This window comes from Artibeus jamaicensis, unplaced genomic scaffold (genome assembly GCF_021234435.1).
Source record: "Artibeus jamaicensis isolate MK-2021 breed Jamaican fruit bat unplaced genomic scaffold, CSHL_Jam_final scaffold_833, whole genome shotgun sequence".
Lineage (NCBI taxonomy): Eukaryota > Metazoa > Chordata > Mammalia > Chiroptera > Phyllostomidae > Artibeus > Artibeus jamaicensis.
This window is the reverse complement of record NW_026522056.1, coordinates 18,842,973-18,860,793: the sequence shown is the minus strand read 5'-3', so window position 1 is coordinate 18,860,793 and position 17,821 is coordinate 18,842,973. Positions and strand designations below refer to the sequence as shown.

Sequence of the window (17,821 nt, the reverse complement as noted above, 5' to 3'; positions counted from 1 at the left end):
TAACCCTGCCACCCTCTGCCAGGCCAGCCGGACCCTAGGCTGGGCCCGGAGTTCCTTCCCGTCCAAAATACCATCCATTGGGAAACGCAGGCGGCCGCAGCACGGTCATCCAGGCATCCCCAGAGTCAGAGCTTGTGCTGCACTGCGAGCCTGAGAGCGCTGCTTTTATTTCAGATCTTCTCCCCCATAATCCCACGTGCTCTGGGAGGGCTCAGCTTCCCCGCCAGTCTTGTCTAGGTTTACCGTCTCCTCCTCCAAGGACCTCCCCACTTCTCCCCAGGGATCTGATCAGACCTCCCTGGATCAGCTGTTCCCTAGAGTGAATAGCAGGGAAATGTTGAAGCATGAACACTGGCTCCACTTGAGCAGGTTCCAGTAGCCAATCAGGATAAATAGCACAGAGCAGCCACTGAATAATTCACTCTTTTAGATTCAGAGAAAGGCCACTCGCAGCTCAAGTTTGCCAGTTTGTTCACAGTCTGTGTGTACTTTCACTCTGCGCTTCTCCTAAAGTTCAGGAGAGCTAAGCTGTCCAGGGTTTAAACAGGAATTAAGATGGTTCATAATGAAAGGAGAAAACAGGACAGATCATAAAGGTTCAAATTAATCCTTTTCACAACTCTCTAATTCTTATCATGTGCTCAGAGTTTCAGAAGACAAAAAAAAAGTGCTGAATAAAAGGATTATATCAAAGAGCACCCTGATGTCTATTCTCAGAGGCAATCACAGTTCCTGTCTTCACTATTTGTTTTATTTGCTTCCACATTTAAAAAATGACCATTGTGGATATTGACTCTGTGACCAGTTGGTGTGCTGGGGCGGCGCTTCCCTGGTCACACAACTGTTTTCCCTGGTTGTTTTCTTTGAACACGTGGCAGATATAGCTCAGGTCCAAAAGCACCGTCAGGTTTCTCTCGGCTCAGCTTCCCCGTCGGTGAACACTTCTCAATGTGCACTCTCCTGGTGACACCCTTGTTCTCCTGGTGACACCCTTGTTCTGTGTCTCTCCTGGTGACACCCTGGTTGGACCCCTGCCTTTCCACTGCCACGGGGGTGGCTTGCCACCTCAATGTAGAGCACAGCGGCCACTTAGAATGGCCATTCGTGCCGAACAGTCATATTTTGGCTGCTCTTAGTCAGTGTGACCTAGCTCTTCTAAAGTGTCACAGTGACACACGGTGGTCACACTGTCCTCCTTTAGGAGGTGGGGGAGGGCTCCTGGAGGAGTGGGATTCGTCTATGGCCTGAGAGGCGGGCGGTGTGGAAGCAGTTTCCCACTTCTCCAGTGTCTGATCAAGGCGGTGATTGCTTGTGCCCTGGGGGTTCTGCGTGGGGTTCTCTGTGGACATGTCTGTTAGTTGCCAAGTCTCTGATCTTGTCTCTAAACATACCCTGATACTGATTTGTTTTCACTAGTGGAATGTGCTTTCAGTTTTATTAAAAAGAAATGAATTTGGGGACCAGCCAGTCTCTGCCACAGTCACTGGTCATTAAAACCACCTTACATTTGGGGAACAATCAGGTATTGTTGTTGACGGACAGAAGCCTTCGCTTAATGTCCTGCCTTTTCCCCCCCTTTTTCTTTCCTGAAAGCTGTGAAGCACTGGTAAGTGATATGGGCTGAAATGATACAATTTGGGCAGGGAAACTATAGTGTCAGCCATGGCTGATTTTAGTGAGAGTCCGAGTTTGACATAATGTGCTCTGTACTGACTATTGGCATAATTAATTCATAATGGAAATGAATTCTTCCCTTACTACCATAATGCTTTGCACAAATATTTCCAGTCCTCTTACTCTTGGGCAAATGGTAGCCTGCTTTGGCGTCACTTTCAGGCGGGAACGCTGAGTGGGTATCAGCTTTGCTGTGGTCCTTTCCCAGTGTCTGGTGACGGTGGAAGTTTTTGTTGAGGTAAAGCATCAGTCAACCTGGATCCCTGGTTGACCAGGGCTATGAACAGAGTTCCCTGCCAACACCCCCAGACATTTATGTTAAGCCACTGAATCTTGGGCTTGTTTATTATTGCAGCGAAACCGAGCCCTTCCTGAGGAGTATATAGCAAGTGCTCATGCTCCAAGGCCCTTACCTCTTTCAAGGTCAAGGTTCCAAACTAGCATCTTATTAATAATAAAAGGTGACTCTCTCTCCATTGTTTCCAATATCGCTGAGCATTTGAACTGTTAGTCGCTACCCACGTAGGCTTCTACCAAGGTAAAGGCACTTTTGAATTTATACCAAGATTTTCCCATCAAATAATTTTTTTCCTGCTGCTCGTTCTCCTGAGGAAGGACTATTTTAGCTTTAGCTGACTCTACACAGAGGGAGAGAGAAGTCGGGAGGGAATATAATTTTTCCGGTCACTGCGTGCACAACTGGGCTGCAGGCGCAGTCAGGGCCGGAGGACGCCAACATACTCGCCATCCGGGCGAGGCCAGAGCGAGACGCCGCTTTCTCTGAGTGTTTGGGCGAAGAGTGCTTACTGTTTGCAACTTTGCCCATTAGAGACCAGAGAGGACAATTCGTTATGGAGAGGCCCTGCGTACGGCAAAGGCTGCGTGTTTCTGACATTTAGGGCCCCGTATGTGGTGCTGTGTTATGCACGTGTCTGGGGGAAGTAGCTCTTGGGCGAAAGTTATGCTCCATTATAGGTTCAAGCGTCAACTCTTGGCTGTCTGGAAACCCAGCGGTTCTTTGTATAATGGAAACTGTGTTCTGCACTCCAAACAACCAGTCGGTGAGGGGACTCAAACAAGACACCAATTTTCTGTGAATGGAGCTGCACAGGAGTCAGTTCCCCTTTTATTTGCAGTTTTGGTTTCTGTGGTTTGTGACCTGCACTTCACCGTAGTCTGAAAGTAAAAAATGGCAAATTCCAGAAAGAAACAATTCATAACTTTAAAAATTTTACCCTGTTCTGAGTAGCATGATGAAATTTCAAGACACCCCCTTTGTCCCGCCAGAGACTGAATCATCCCTTCATTCGTGTCTCCACACTGCAGGCATCTCGGTTATCGGAGGAAGAGATACCACGCTCACGTAACTTTTATTACAGCGTGTTGTTATAATTGCTCTATTTTACTAGTCATTGTTAACCTTTGACTGTGCCTAATCTATAAATTAAACTCGATCACAGGCGTGCATGCTGAGGAATACGCATAGTGTATGTAGGAGTGGGTGCCCAGTCCTACATACTGGGGGTCTTGGGACGCATCCCCACCATGGGTGCGGAGAAGACTGTAGTTCCCACCAGGCTTATTAGAGGTGTTAGTTCAGCACCCAGTGTGTGAAGAGGACACAGATGATGACAGAGCTGTTTTCTGCCCCCTCCCTCCAACCTCCACACTGGGAAAACAAGCCAGTCCCCTAACCCTGAACTAGTAATGCAGGGTAAACCATACTCTCAGAACCCAGTTTCTGGGACAGTGTGTAGTGTTTGTGAAGACTGTCCTGCTGCCCCAGGTGGGCCCCTGCCTGGGACACACCTTCCTCTCTCTCGGGAGCAGGCGTGTTTCCAGGGGCGTGACCTCCAGCGGCTGCTTTGGCCTTGCCTCTGCAATTAAAGTCAAAGAAACCTGCCTCCTGGAGAAGATTAACCCCTAAGATTTAATTATCCAATCAAATACTAATTGGCAACACTAGAAAGAGAGTTTGAGGGTGGGGGGACTGTGGGGACTCTCAAGACCGGAACAACCACAAGGCCTCCCGCTTACCCCACCCGGCATTTCCTCCTTGTCTTCTTCTTTTTTTTTTTTACGTTCCCAACATATTTTATTTTATTTTATTTTTTTAAATTTTATTTAGTTATTTTTCAAGTACAGTTTTTTGTCTATTTTTCCCATCCCAGCCTCCCCCGCCCCTTGCTCCCCACCTCCCTCCCATTTCCACTCCCCTTAGTTCTCGTCCCTGTGTCCTTCCTATTTGTTCCTCCAAATCCCTCCCTCTTTTTCCCCTTAACTTCCCTTCCTTCTCCCCTCTGGTCACTGTCCCCTTGTTCTCTATTTCAGTGTCTTTGTTTTTTTTTTTTTCCTGCTTGCTTGTTTGTTTTGTTGTTTAGCTTCCTGTTAAAGGTGAGATCATATGGTATTTGTCTTTCAGACACTAAAACCTCCTTGTCTTCTAACGCTTGCTGGATGGGGTTGGAGGTGCCTCCTTCAGCACTCCCTACCAGACCTGCTTTTAAAGCTAAGTGTGCTCTCATTTTCTACAGGGTGCCCAGAAGCCTTCTGCTTGGCCATTTAAAAAGCAATAAATATTACGTCAATCACCAATGTGTAAAAGGGCCTGAATAGACACCCTTCCCTGAGGCTGCAGCCGAGCCTCACGGGCACCTACCTGCCCACTCTCTGCCGCCTTGCTGGTGCCCAGGTGCAACTGCCAGGCCTCATTCAAGGTCTAGCTGTGTGGCCCACGCAAGGAGGCTGCCTGCTGAAAACCTGGGTACCGCCAAGGCCCAAAAGGCTTTGCTTTAGGTGGGCAGCTCAGGCCTTGTTTCCTTGAAGGTACCTGTGCAGGCCTCCTGTACCAGCGGACACGGCCACTTCACCTGTGGACACAGCTGCCCTGAGCTGGAGTTTCCACTCAGATTATAAGAAGGAACGGTTTTAGGCTTGAAGTCCCCTGCCCCGTCTGTGTTATTTAACACCAACATCCCCATTGGAACAGTGAGCTGAGCTGCAGCACGCAGGCTGCAAACCATCGATGTGAACCAGCATTTGGCTCGTGCCGTGAATCAAAGCGCCATCCACCTCGCTCGGGACAGAAGACCCCATTACCCCACATGGTGTCTCCCCCACACCCACAAATGTCACTCCTTGTTTATAGCTCAGGGTTTGTTGCCTGGGTAACATTTACAGGTTGGAGAGGGCTCAATATATAAGGTCCTCTTTTTAAGATGGCTATTCAGAGTGGCTGAGCTGGTTGGTAAAATACAAACGGTCTCCATTTGTGTGGAAGTGGTGGGAGGATGACCATTGCCCGAGCCCCATGTGCTTCCTCAGGTTGTGGCAACTACTGCAGCCTTTCCTGGGGGACCCCTTGGAACTCCCCACAATCCAGGAACTTAGGGGGATTGCCCGGCCCCCCAGGGCCTGGTTTCTGGGACCCTGCTCAAAGCTGTGACCCGCACACGGTCAGGATTGCTCATTCACTCTTTTGAATATTATTCCTGCCTTCTTCCTCTCTCTGGTTAGGAACCATTTGAGAAATAAGAAAAAGAGTAAGTAGGCAGATTGTCATGGAATTATAGATGAATTACAGGTAGGTGGAATTATAGATGACTTGTAATTACAGATTGTATAATTATACGACTTCATCTGTAATTACAGATGAAAGCTAGTTTGAGGGGCAGGCGTGTGTGAGAGACTTACTGACCCACGCAGTCACTTGGGCGCGGAGGCAGGGCAGGCCTCACCCTCACCACCGCCCCTCCCATCTCCCACCCCCTCCCACTGTGGGCCCAGGGCCTGCTCCTGGGGACAGAGAGCTCAGCGCTTGTGCTGTCTGTGGGCGCGGCAGGGACTGAGGAGAGCGAGGGAATGTAAGTGGTGCCCCAAAACCTCAGTGAGCGAGGTCAATAATATTCAGTAAATTTTAAAAAATCAGCATTAATGTAAGAATTACATGATGAACAAAAAGAACCCAAAATTTAAAAATAAAGACAGGGTCTCTGTCAGTTGACTTTTTCCCTTGTTTTGGGCTCCAGTGTGGCTCAGTGGGGCACTGTTACCGATCCCCTCTTAAATTTAGTGCCTCGGGCAAATAACGTATGATGTCACTTATATATGGAACCAAATGAACAAAGTACACTAACAAACTAGAAGCAGGCTCCTAGATGCAGAGAACAGACTGACAGTTATCAGAGGTGAGGCTGGTTGGGGGGCTGGATGAAAAAGTTGACAGGATTAAATAAAAAACAAAACAATCCTCCTGGATCTCTTGGCTGGTATGGTTCAGTGGCTGGGGGCCAGCTTGTGGACCAAAGGGTCACTGGTTCGATTCCCAGTCAGGGCACATGCCTGGGTTGTGGGGCCAGGTCCCCAGTAGGGGGTATGTGAGAGTCAACCACACATTTCTCTCCTTTTCTTTCTCTCTCCCTCCCCCTCTCTAAAAAAATAAATAAAATCTTTTAAAAAACCCTCATAGACACAGACAACAGTATGATGACTACCAGAAGGAAGGAAGGGTGGGGGAGGTAGACGGAGACTTGACTTGGGGTGCAAACACACAATACAATATACAAATGGTATGTTATAAACTTGTACCCTTGAAACCTGTATAACTTCATTAATCATTGTCACTGCAATAATTTAAATAAAACAATAATATCAGTCCCCTGTCCCTCCCTTAAAAAATTTAGAGCCTGAAGCCAAACGCTGCCCTCACTTCACCCCAGCCCTCGGCCAGGTGGTTCTCCCCAAATTTCCAGCATCCTGTACGCCGCGCCATTTCTCCTGGGTGATGTGAGTCAAAGGACAGGAAAAGGGCGAGAATATGACACTAACAACTTCCTCCGCACAGAAGGAATAAACTCAAATGGGACTTAGATGGAAGCTTCTCTCTAAAAAGCCCCAGTTATTTTCTGTAGATGGAGTATTCGCTGTCTGAGAGGAAAGTTCAAAAGCACAAGTTAAGGGTTCAAAGTTGAGGGAAGTCTGCCCCCAGTTAGACGAATACATTGCACAGTGGGGTGTGAAGGTGCCCGGCTCAGACCGGCCACTCTGTGCCTTGATCTGGTTGGTGAGGCGGGTTCTAGCTCATGCTACCTACTGCATCCCGGCTGCTCCTGGACCAAAGCATCGGCATCAGTGGGGAGATGGACAGAAAAGCAGACCCTCGGGCCCCACCCCAGACCCACTGAGTCAACCCAAGTTTTTTTCACAACTTGATTTTTATTTCCTTTTGGAATCCACTAAAGCAGCTCCAGCTTTCCTCCTGTTTCAAGTGCTTCACTTAGGTGCTAGTCTTAGAGTCGGGGGATGAATGAAATTGACCGTGAGACCAAATGTCTGACTTTGAACGTTTCTGACAAAATTTGGAGGGCAGGCTGGTCGGCTCCTTTCTGTGCCTGGCTTTGTCTTCACAGCGATGGAGCCGTGATGCTCTGGCTTTCTTTAGCGAGTAGTGACAGTGTCATCCTGGAACCGACCCACCTAACTTCAGAATCTTTTTGGTACCCAAATCTCTGCACCACCAGATCCTTTACTCTTATCTACAAAGTAGAAAGAACTTCAGCAGATTTATTTTATATCAAAACTTGCTTGAAGTATTTCTTCTAAACACATTTTTTATGGTGTTTTCTGGAGAAAATGTTGGAATTTATTTGTGTTTGCAAATTTAAAAAAATTATTGTGGACCCAACCAAGCGTGCTAAGCAGTCATGTGAAAGTTGAATGGGTGGTAAATTCTTTGGTTTTCTGTTACTCTTACGTTAAGAAACTACTGATCTGTAAATCTAGAACATTGAGATTTTACTGGAATTTCACAACCATTACACACGTTTCATGTTACAGTGACGTGCAAGAATGCTTGGGAAACCCTGCTGAACAACGTGCATGAGCTTTAAAAGAGAAACTCAAGATGTATGTCTATTATATACATATATTAACACATAGATTATAAAGAATCCTGCCTTTTGTTTCATTTAACAACTTGGCAGACTGTATCAAGAGCCTTAAAAGATCATGTTCTTTGACCCCTTGGTCTCACTAATGCTTTTATTCCCAGGAACTTTTTCCAAAGAAAATAACCGAAGGTAGTCAAAGATTGCAAAGATGTTCAGTGCAGTGTTATTTACAAAGGAGAAAACCAGAAAGGATTTAAACCTAATTTATCCTATTATACAATGTATGGTATTTAAAAATTACTTGAAGTAATTTTGGATATATGAATCATTTGCTTCGATGTAGGAATCATTTGCTCTATTCAGCTTGTATCAGGGGGAGGGCTGTGTTCGTGTTCGTTTAATCACCTTTTATGTACTTTGGAAGCAGGAACTGAGGTAGTAAAGGCTCTGTCAGTTGGAACTAATATATCTGTTTATACAAATAACTTGATGATTCTCTTTTTTTAAATTTAATTTATTTATCTTTAGAGGGGAAGGGAAGGAGAGAGGGAGAGAAACATCAATGTATGGTTTCCTCTCATGCGTCCCCTGCTGGGAACTGGCCTGCAGGGAACTGGCCTGCAACCCAGGCATGTGCCCTGACTGGGAATCGAACCGAGATTGTCTGGTTTGCAGGCCCGCGCTCAATCCACTGAGCTACACCAGCCAGGGCTTGATGATTCTTATTAAATGTTTCTGTTGGTGTCACTCTTATTTGCTCATCCCAGAATCTCGTAAATGAGGATTGGCCTTCATGGGAGCAGAAAAGTGTGGCATATTTAGTACTTTTTGATATTATACCTACCCCCCACATACGTCTAAGAAAATGAACAAATGTACTTCTCAACATAAACATTTTGCTGGAACATATTTCATACCCAAGGACTAAACATATTAGTTTGTTTCATGAAAGCTTTTATTAAGGTGCCAGCCAAAAAATATTATTTCAGCAATTTCTGTATTGACTAAAGAGCTACCATAGCAGACAGATGACTAGTTTACATTTTCCATCAGTATATCCATCTTACAGCATTTATTTTAGGGTTCAGAACGTGTTTTTGAGTGGGTGTGCACGCACATGTTTGTACGCACATACACGAGTGCTGTGAAGATAAACATCGCAGCCTCTCTCTTCCTCCAGTAAAGGCAGGTCTCAGGATGCGTGGCCAGGAGCACACAGCACTCTGAGCGCAGAGGCAGGTCCTCTCAGTTCATCCATTGTTTCTTTGTTCCTGGTGGTATTCAGGTCCCTGAAGTTTGAATGCAGAAAAAAGATTACAAGGTGGAAAAATAAGTCAGCCCATAATTCACAAACTTACGGGTTACAGAATGTCTTCCCCCCGCCCCATGGATCTTGTATTTTCTCAGAACAGAACTACGACGTCTGACCAACACAAAATGTCAGAATTAGAATGTCAGTTCTAGTGAGCCTGTGCCTGTGTCCTGGCGTGAACCCCTGGGCCTCTCTTAAGCATCCCAGTATGATTTAAAGCATAATGAAGAATTAGTTTGCAGAAGTCCTTGGATTTGACAACTTTCACGAGTTGTTTTTAATGGTTTTTGAAGCTGTAATTCAGTAGTTTTCAGTATGTTCACACCATTGTCCAAGCATCACCGTCATCTTTAGAATATTTTCATTACCCTCATGTGAAGCACCATCCCAATCAGCAGTCACTCCTCCCTCTGACGCCTTCCACCTCAGACCCACTGATCAGCTTTCTGTCTCTGCAGACTTGTCTGTTCTGGATACTTCATGTGAATACCGTCATGTCATATGTGGTCTTTTGCACCTGGTTTCTTTCATTAAGTATGATGTTTTAAGTTGTCATGTTCTATTCGTGCTGTATGTATCAATACTCCATTCCTTTCTGTGGCTGAAGAATATATCAGTTGTATGGTATAAACACAATGTTTAGCTATCTATTTATCACTTAATGGACATTTGGGTTGTTTTTACTTTGGGGCTATTATGAATAATAATGCTTCTATTAAGAATCATGTACATTTTGAGACAAGTTTTTGGGTGGACATTTGCTTTCATTTCTCTTCAGTGGGTATTTAAGAGGAGAGTTGGTGTGTCTTGCACTAACTCCGTTTAACATTTTTAGGAGCTTCCAGTAGAGTACTACTTTAACTATTAAGAATCAGTGACTTTTTTTTTCCAACTCTGAAATGGAGTATGTTTGAGCTATCGAATGAGAATTGGGAAAAGAGAAGTGGTAATGCCCTAAATCTTTATTAATCTTCAGTTCATTTGCTGTGCCTTCCAGTTCTGTCTGGTAATCAGTCACCCTCCAGGGGAACATTCGGGACCCTTCTGAAAAACAAAAATGACATTATTACTAATGATGTTGGGACAACAGGCATAAATCAGGACTGTCCTGGAAAAACCAGGACCAATGGTCCCTCCTTCAACCAACAAGAAGAAAATGCTATTTTCAGATTTCTCTTTCTTCTCTCTTATGACAAGTAAGAATCACTGAAAGTAGAGAGGAAGCATCTAAGATGTGATGTCAGTCATGGGAAATTATGGCGACCCCTGTCTTCATTCTGCCCCATTCCCTCACCTGAAAAAGCATCGTTGAAAAGGGAGGCTACTTCTGGAGCCCAATCCTCCACGGAGGATACTACTGTGGCCCAATCAGTTAGTGCATGGTACTTATATGAAGGGCTGATACTTTAACATCTGAATTACCTGTGTCCATAGTCATAGGTTCTTTTTTAAAAGATTTTATTTACTTATCTTTAGAGGGGAAGGGAAAGGGAAGGAGAGAGGGAGAGAAATATCAATGTTTGTTTGCCTCTTGTGTGTCCCCTACTGGGAACTGGCCTGCAACCCAGGCATATGCCCTGACTGGGAATCAAACCATGATCCTTTGGTTCGCAGGCCCGTGCTCAGTCCACTGAGCCACAGCAGCCAGGGCATAGTCGTAGGTTCTAAATGGAAAAATAAAGTGATTGAAGTGAATCAAGTGGTGACTTGTTAAATTTTCCAACATTTCCTTGAGTTAAACATTTTATTTCTTCCAGGGAACAGCTTCAAAACGTCTTACACTAAGAAACTTTCAACTGTGCTGAAAAACTTCGAAGATGAACAGTTTCCCCTTCTCTCTCATTTGAAAGGATTTAGAGAAGAAATAAAACTGCAGACAGTTAAAGCTCATATTCAGGATGAATGATTATCATTCCGAAGGCCAGACAGAAGATGAACTGCACACCTTATTTATCAGTGATAAAAATGGAAACACTTATGCATACAACCAAAAGTCACCACCCACACAAAACTGTTTGACCAGCGGTTGGAATTCTGCCAACCCAGATGACATGGTGGTTGATTATACAACCGACTCTGCTGTGGACATTGGTGAGAATATTTCCTTAAACCCTTCGAGTGTTGAAGTACTTGATCACCCAAAGTCTTCAAGTGATTTCATTGGTGCGGAGGTATTATATATGCATAAAGATTCCCCATGCCAGTCTTCTGCCCATGTTGTAAACACAGATGAGCCCAAGTACCTGCATAATAATTGTCATTCCCCAGAGTCAGCTCAGGACCAGAGTGTTGAGACCTCTTGGCCTATTGGGTGGAAACCTAATGATGAGGACTCGAACTGCACAGACTACCCCGCTGCCTTGCAGCTAAACCAAACATTTGACAGGGAAGTGGATCACGCGAACTGCACCTTTATTAAACACCATGCCATCGGAACGAGTCAGTCTTTGCGTGCCTCTGGAAGCCTGCAACCACCTGGCCTGAGAAGCGGAAATACATCTTTGTCCTGTTCCGTTCATACGTCTTTCCATGCTGGTAAGGCACGTGTGACAGAAACGAGTCATGATAGAGACATCTTTAAACACCCTTCGACCACAGCTTCAGAGGCCCTAGATACAACTTACATGGCATTTTCTGAGATGGTGATGCAAACAGATGCTTTTGCTCCAGATATTGGAAATGCATATCAGTATTCTTCAGGAAACGTCACCAGTGAGTACGCAGATGGGCCGCAGCAGAGACTGGTTGGAGAAAAAGAGACACATACGCCAACACCAGTTTCCGATGGCATGGATGTCCCCAGTGGGGCTGCATTGGAGGAGTTCTTTTGTTTACCTAAAGAGGAACCAAGTAGTGAGACACATTCAGAGAGCTCCTATGGGCAAAAGGAAATGGGCCATGACCTAAGAGAGACAGTGTCTGATTGTCGTATAGATGATGAATGCCCTTTCCTGGTGCCAGCTTTGGATAAAAGTGAAGCCCAGATGCTGACCCCAGAACATAAACTCACTGGGGCTGGAAACACATACATTGCCTCCGAGGAAAAGGATTTGGGAATCCAAAATCACACCATAGAATTGGTACCAAGAAGACCCCCAGGACAGAGGCTGGCTTCATCATTTGACCTGAGTTGGGATGAAAGTGACATGCTCATGAGCACGAGTGAGGCAATTTGCATGTCCACGCCAGTTCCCAAGCCCATGAATGCAACCTTCTTTGTTTCACCCATTGAAGCGACAGAGAATAGTAGTAAAGTGGAGAAGAGTAATCGAGAGCTTGCTAAACCTAATCTAGGAAAACCACCGACCAAAGCAAATGCCTCGATAGGCAGCAAAGTTAGAAAAAACAAAATCATAAGTTACCCGAGACCAAACTTCAAGAACGTCAAAGCAAAAGTTATGTCTAGACCAGCATTACAGTCTAATGACCCTGTGTTGTCAAAGGTCACACCCAGACCTCCGCTAACCAGTGCCTCATCACCCTCGTCCATTTCCTCCTCAAGGCCATTGACAGTTCTGGGCAAAAAACTAAGATCTGACTCGAACGCAGACACGAAAGCAGAAATCCCAATTACCAAGACACAGAAGCAGCAATTTAATAAACTCATTACTAGCCAGGCCGAGCATGTTGCAACTCATTCTAAAAACGCTTCCCACAAGGTTGCGAGAACAACATCTGCCGTGAAGTCAAATCAGGAAGATGTTGACAAAGCAAGTTCTTCCCATTCAGCCTGTGAGCCTGGGTCTGTGGCTTCAGCTTTTCAGAAGGGCAAAGACCTATTCCCTGTTCAAATGGACAGCACAGGCTGTTTGGAAAGGACCTACGTTTCCAGCATCCAAAGGATTAGCCCCGAAAAGAAGGGTGAAAAAGAAACCGGGACACCTCAGGAACAGCAAGGACTGAAAAAGGAAGTCATGAGTGAGGACTTTGACTATGGGCCTCTGTTTGTGGTAAGTGAAGTTGTGGCCCGGGAATGGTAGAGGAATGCGAGGGATGTATTAGCAACTGGTCACCCACTGATTGTGAAGAATATTGCAGAACTAGGTGTGCATATTTACACACTAGGTGTGCAGGTGTTAACATTAGTTATCATTCTTTCTCTGGTCAGTACATTTTAGAGTGTTAATTGGAAACCTGCACGTTGGGGAAAAAATTCCTGCACATCAGTATTTTGTATTGAGTATTAATGGACCTTTTGACTGAGTAGTAAGCTAAGGGAACAGATTACTTTAATATTTGAGTATAATTAGTTATATGAAGTTATGGTAAACATTGTTTTATATTCATGAAAAAATGAAAAAAGTTTTTTTAAAAAATATTTTATTTATTTATCTTTAGATGGGAAGGGAAGGAGAGAGGAAGAGAAATATCGGTGTATCGTTGCCTCTCGTGCGTCCCCTGCTGGGAACTGGCCTGCAACCCAGGCATGTGCCTTGACTGGGAATCAAACTGCGACCCTTTGGTTCGCAGGCCCACGCTCAATCCACTGAGCTACACCAGCCAGGGCAAAAAAAGTTGGTTTTTAATGAACTTTAAAATGTGGTGAATCACATTTTAGAACCGGCTGGGAAGTGCAGATAAACAGCATCGACATGAAGGGCACACCTGGTCTCCTGTTAGGAAGTGGCCCTGGGCAGGGGTGTCCTGTCCTGGGCACCAGAGGACCCTGGATTCTGCCTCTAATCAGCTAACGTGACGTTGGGCCGGTCATCTTTGGAGACCCCACGGTGATGCCAGAGGTCTCTTGCAGCCCAGTCATGTTGATTTCTGGTACCTTAAGTACACAAAACCCGTTTTATTCTTACATAGTGGAAAAGCAGTATGTTTTCTACAGCAGCTGTCGGATATTTGCAGGGAACTTCATTGTTCCATTTAAACAGGAAAGAATTCACGCACAGCTCCAGGATTCTGCAGTGAGACATGGTTTCCCACTGTAGCGCCATCGTTTACTGGTAAATGACGTCAGGCCAGTTAGTCTCTAGGAGGCCCCACTTTTCTTCCTGTAAAGGGAGGATACAAACGACAGCTTACACTGTTGGCATTTGCTCCTGGGGTGAGATGTCAGCCCTCATCTCCCATGTGCAGCATGGAAACACTCATGGGGAGCCCACTGCATGCTGTGTGATGGTGACTGTTGGGGTATAGAAAAGAAAGACACAGCTGCTGGCCACCCAGCGCTTAGTGTGGCGGATGGTATTAGAAGATGGGCCAAAGAGGTGTGTTGGTATCAAGCTGGGACTATATATAGGATGCGCTGCTGCAGGAGGCACAATGGGGGGGTGATGGGGGGAGTGTTGCCAAGGAGAAGGCTTCTTGGAGAGGTGCTGTGTTAGTTGCTAGCTGGAATTTAAAGGACGCCGGAGGGGTATTCTGGGTGGCGGGATAATGTGTACGAAGGTGAAGACACAAGATATCCTCATTTAGGGGACTCCAGGTAGTGAGTATGATGGGAACCACAAGCTCAGAACCATAAGCAATAAGCAGAAGAAGATGGCAGGGGCTGACTTGTCCCAAAGGGCTTGCTGTGACTTGTTAAGAAGACTTGACTTTATCTGGAGGATGGAGGGAAGCCACTGAACCTAATTTGGACGTTAGGGAGATTGCCTTAGCCGTGGAGTGGAAGACGAATTGCAGGCTGGTGAGACCAGAAAGATCCCGAGGATATGGTTTCGGGAATCCTGCCAAGAAATGATGCAGGCCCGCCGCCCCGTGGGTGGAGAAGGGAGACAGTACCATCAGGAGGGCGTTAATGAGTAAGAACGGTGCTCCTAGAAATGGCTTTTACTGTTTAAGCTGAGTATCCAAGAGTGATGTGGTGAATGTGGTAAGAGGTAAGTTTTGAGATGTGTGGGTAAAATTAGTTTCCGTTTAGAAACTGCTTCATGTTCTTTTATAAAATGGGATACAGTGAAAGTGTCAGCATTGTAGGGATATGAGGATTAAATGAGTTGGGCGTGCATTTTGCACTTACAATAGATGTTGATCAGTAAACCACAACAATATGATTATCGTCGACGTTGTTTGGAAGAAGTATCTGAAGGATACCAGGTGGGCAGATGCGGGCAGGAGCTCGGTCTGTGGGGGACTCCGGAGAGAGCACTGGCTTGGACATGCGGACTGGGGACATGACGGTGTGTAGGTGGTGGTTGAAAGAGTGGACACAGCCATCTAGGGAGAAGATATGGTAAGAAAAGAGAACAGGGCCAAATTTAGCACCCTCGTGATGGCTAGCATGGAAAGGTGTAGCAGAACAGGGTCCAGAGAAGGAATAAGTAGGTAGGTAGAAGGAAAACCAGGAATAGCCGTGTTGGGTAAACCTGGGAAAGATGGACTCATCGTCATCAGATGCCACAGAGAAGGCCTGAAGGGCATGGCACTGGTCATCTCGGGAACAGTTTCACTGGTGGGGACAGAAGGCGGATGATGATTTTAAGAGTATACTTGAAAGAGTTTGAATTCCTTCATAGTAAGAATGAAAATTAAATATTCATCTGGCATTCATTTCTCACAATTCTAGAGGCTGGGCTGTCCAAGGTCAAGGGAGCAGCTGTCTTCTCCTCGTAACTTCACGTGGCAGGGATAGCAAGAACGTGCTCTGGGGTCCCTTTTATAAGGGCACTAATCCCATTAACGAGGGCTCCACCCTTGTGACCTAATCAACTTGCAAAGGCCCCCATCTCCAAATATGATCACATTGGAGATTAGGTTTTCAATTTATAAATTTTGTTGGGGGGGAACAAACATTCAGTCCATAGCAGTATGTGTGTGCATAGATAGATATGTGTATACGTGTGTATACATATACATAGATACACATAAATGTAGGTGTGTCGGTATGTGTGGATAGGTAAAGAGAGGTAATATAGACTGATTTCAGGAACTGGCTATGCCACCCGACTGGGGGTGCTGACCAGTCTGAAGTGTGGGGAGGGTGGAGGTTCAGGGAAGAGTGGACATTGTAGTCTCGAGTCTGAAATCTGCAGGCTAGAAACTCAGGTTTATTAAGCAATGTCACTCCAATAAATTCAATAAATTAAAAAAATACTGCACCATAGAAACAAATTGCTCCTTTCGTGTAGCCAATGCAGCGAGGGAATCGCACGAGGAAGGTGTGATCTGAACTAACATCCTGTTTTCTTTGCAGGGTTCTGCTTCAAAAACTGCAACCCCCACCGGTAGGAGTACACCCAAGCCCGACTCCTCCAGTCTGAGGATGAAACCTGGCCCCAAAGCCAAAGTGGGGCCTTCTGTTTCCTGTCTGAGGTATAATAGCACCAGCAGAAATCTCAGTTCGGATCGTGCCTTATCGTACCAGAGGATCAGGCGTGTGTCTGGTTCTGGTAAGTATACAGTAGTTCGGTTGTGCCTTAGAGCAGTTTATGAGTTATCCCCGTGTAAAACTAGGCATGTCAGAAAGCAAAAGGCAGGTTTAGGTTTTAGAACTAATGCACTCTGTCACTGAGGAATTTAGGAAGGAAGAAAAAGAAGTCGAGAACACAGCCCTTGTGTTTGAGCCTTGTAAAGGCTGGTTGGAGAGAGAAGTATGCGCATAAGCCCACTTATTAGCTATTCCAAAGCACACAAAGACATATTCAGTCACCTACCTGTTATATGTGAATCATTTCATTTTTAAATTAAAAAAAATTGCTACATGCTTAATAACACTTAATTACAGTTCTTATACTGTACCCTTACCACATGTAAACAGAATAGGTTTCTTTATTTCTTTAATTTTACTGAAAGATGTATTAGAAATTTTCGGGGACATAAGAGTGACTAGAAAGTTAAACTTTTCTAGCAGGAGCTTCTATTTATATTGGTTTATATTTTAGCCGTAGTAGTTTTAAAATCGTATTAGGTTTATGAAATTTGAGAGCTTCAGGAGTAGCGGTCGAGTGTCTCACTAACGTTGGCAGGAGTTACAGATTTCTGTGCTACACACAAGAACAGGAAATGGAGAAGCTGGCCCATCTCGCAGGGACCGAGACCAAAAACCAGCTGGCCATTCCAGCCGACTGAACATCCCCTGCAGGGAACACCCCTTATTTTAACAGGGAGCACCTTGGGCAAATGAGAGCGATGTCAGAAAAATTTAGAAGTGAGTTCCCTTATAAAAATAGTGACTACTAGTGAATGGCCTTTAAAAAAAAAGGGCCGCTGGCGTGATGTGTCCACTCCTGTGAGAACGTTTTACAGACACGGATAGAGCCAACCCAGTTCCCATTCTCCACACCTCGGCCTTTGTGGGCTGTGTTTTCCAGTCCCGTCACCAGCCTTCCTGTGGGAGAAGCCCACAGTGTGCGGCAGGGTTTTAGGGGTGACTTATTCAGATGCAGGCTGGGCATCCGGGTCCTGAGGTTCGGAGGTGCAGACCCAGGAACGGGTGCGGATGGAGGGGAACGATGAGTAGCATGTTCATCGTCTGGGAGAAACACAGAGGAGAAGCTGCAGACGTTCAGAGACGTGATGGTCCTGGTTTTGGCTTTGGCTGCATTTGGGGAGTTGAGGTCTAAGGGAGATCAGGGCTTTGATTCTTGGTGTCGTTGCCGCCGATAAGGCCCATGGAGTTGGCCAGAGGTCAGGGAGCTCCGTCCTGCTCGGGTGTTAGGAGCGCCTGTGTCGTGGTGGCCCGGTGAGCCATGGCCGTGACGGCCTGGCCCTGTGCTCCCAGGTCACTCTGGCGCCAGGGAGCTACCTGGCATGTCCATTACCCTCCCTGGCCTGCAGCCTCGGTGTCCGTGAAGCATGAGGGCTGGAGAATGGAAGGTCCCGTCAACTTTTGTAGGCACCTGTGTAGGAGCACTCTGGAGCTCCCCTTGTTCTGAGAGTAGGGGCTACTGTGGGACCACCCAATGCTCAAATCCCAGAAAAGCTGAAGTGCTCATACTTTTAAGAAATGGGACCAGTACCCAGATGTACGGAGGTGGGCAAAAGTAGGTTTACACTG

The 17,821-nt window shown here is 45.9% G+C and overlaps 1 protein-coding gene across 2 annotated transcripts in view; it reads left to right on the top strand.

The window, feature by feature from the left end:
• The window catches only part of MTUS1 (microtubule associated scaffold protein 1), a 129,515-nt gene that overhangs the window by 27,900 nt on the left and 83,794 nt on the right, over positions 1–17,821 (top strand). For both annotated transcript variants that reach the window (XM_053660030.1, XM_037128798.2), the window contains exons 2-3: positions 10,632–12,824; positions 16,019–16,214. In XM_053660030.1, the coding sequence (XP_053516005.1) occupies positions 10,773–12,824; positions 16,019–16,214 (2,248 nt within the window). In that variant the 5' untranslated portion in view covers positions 10,632–10,772. The remainder of the gene's footprint in view (positions 1–10,631; positions 12,825–16,018; positions 16,215–17,821) is intronic.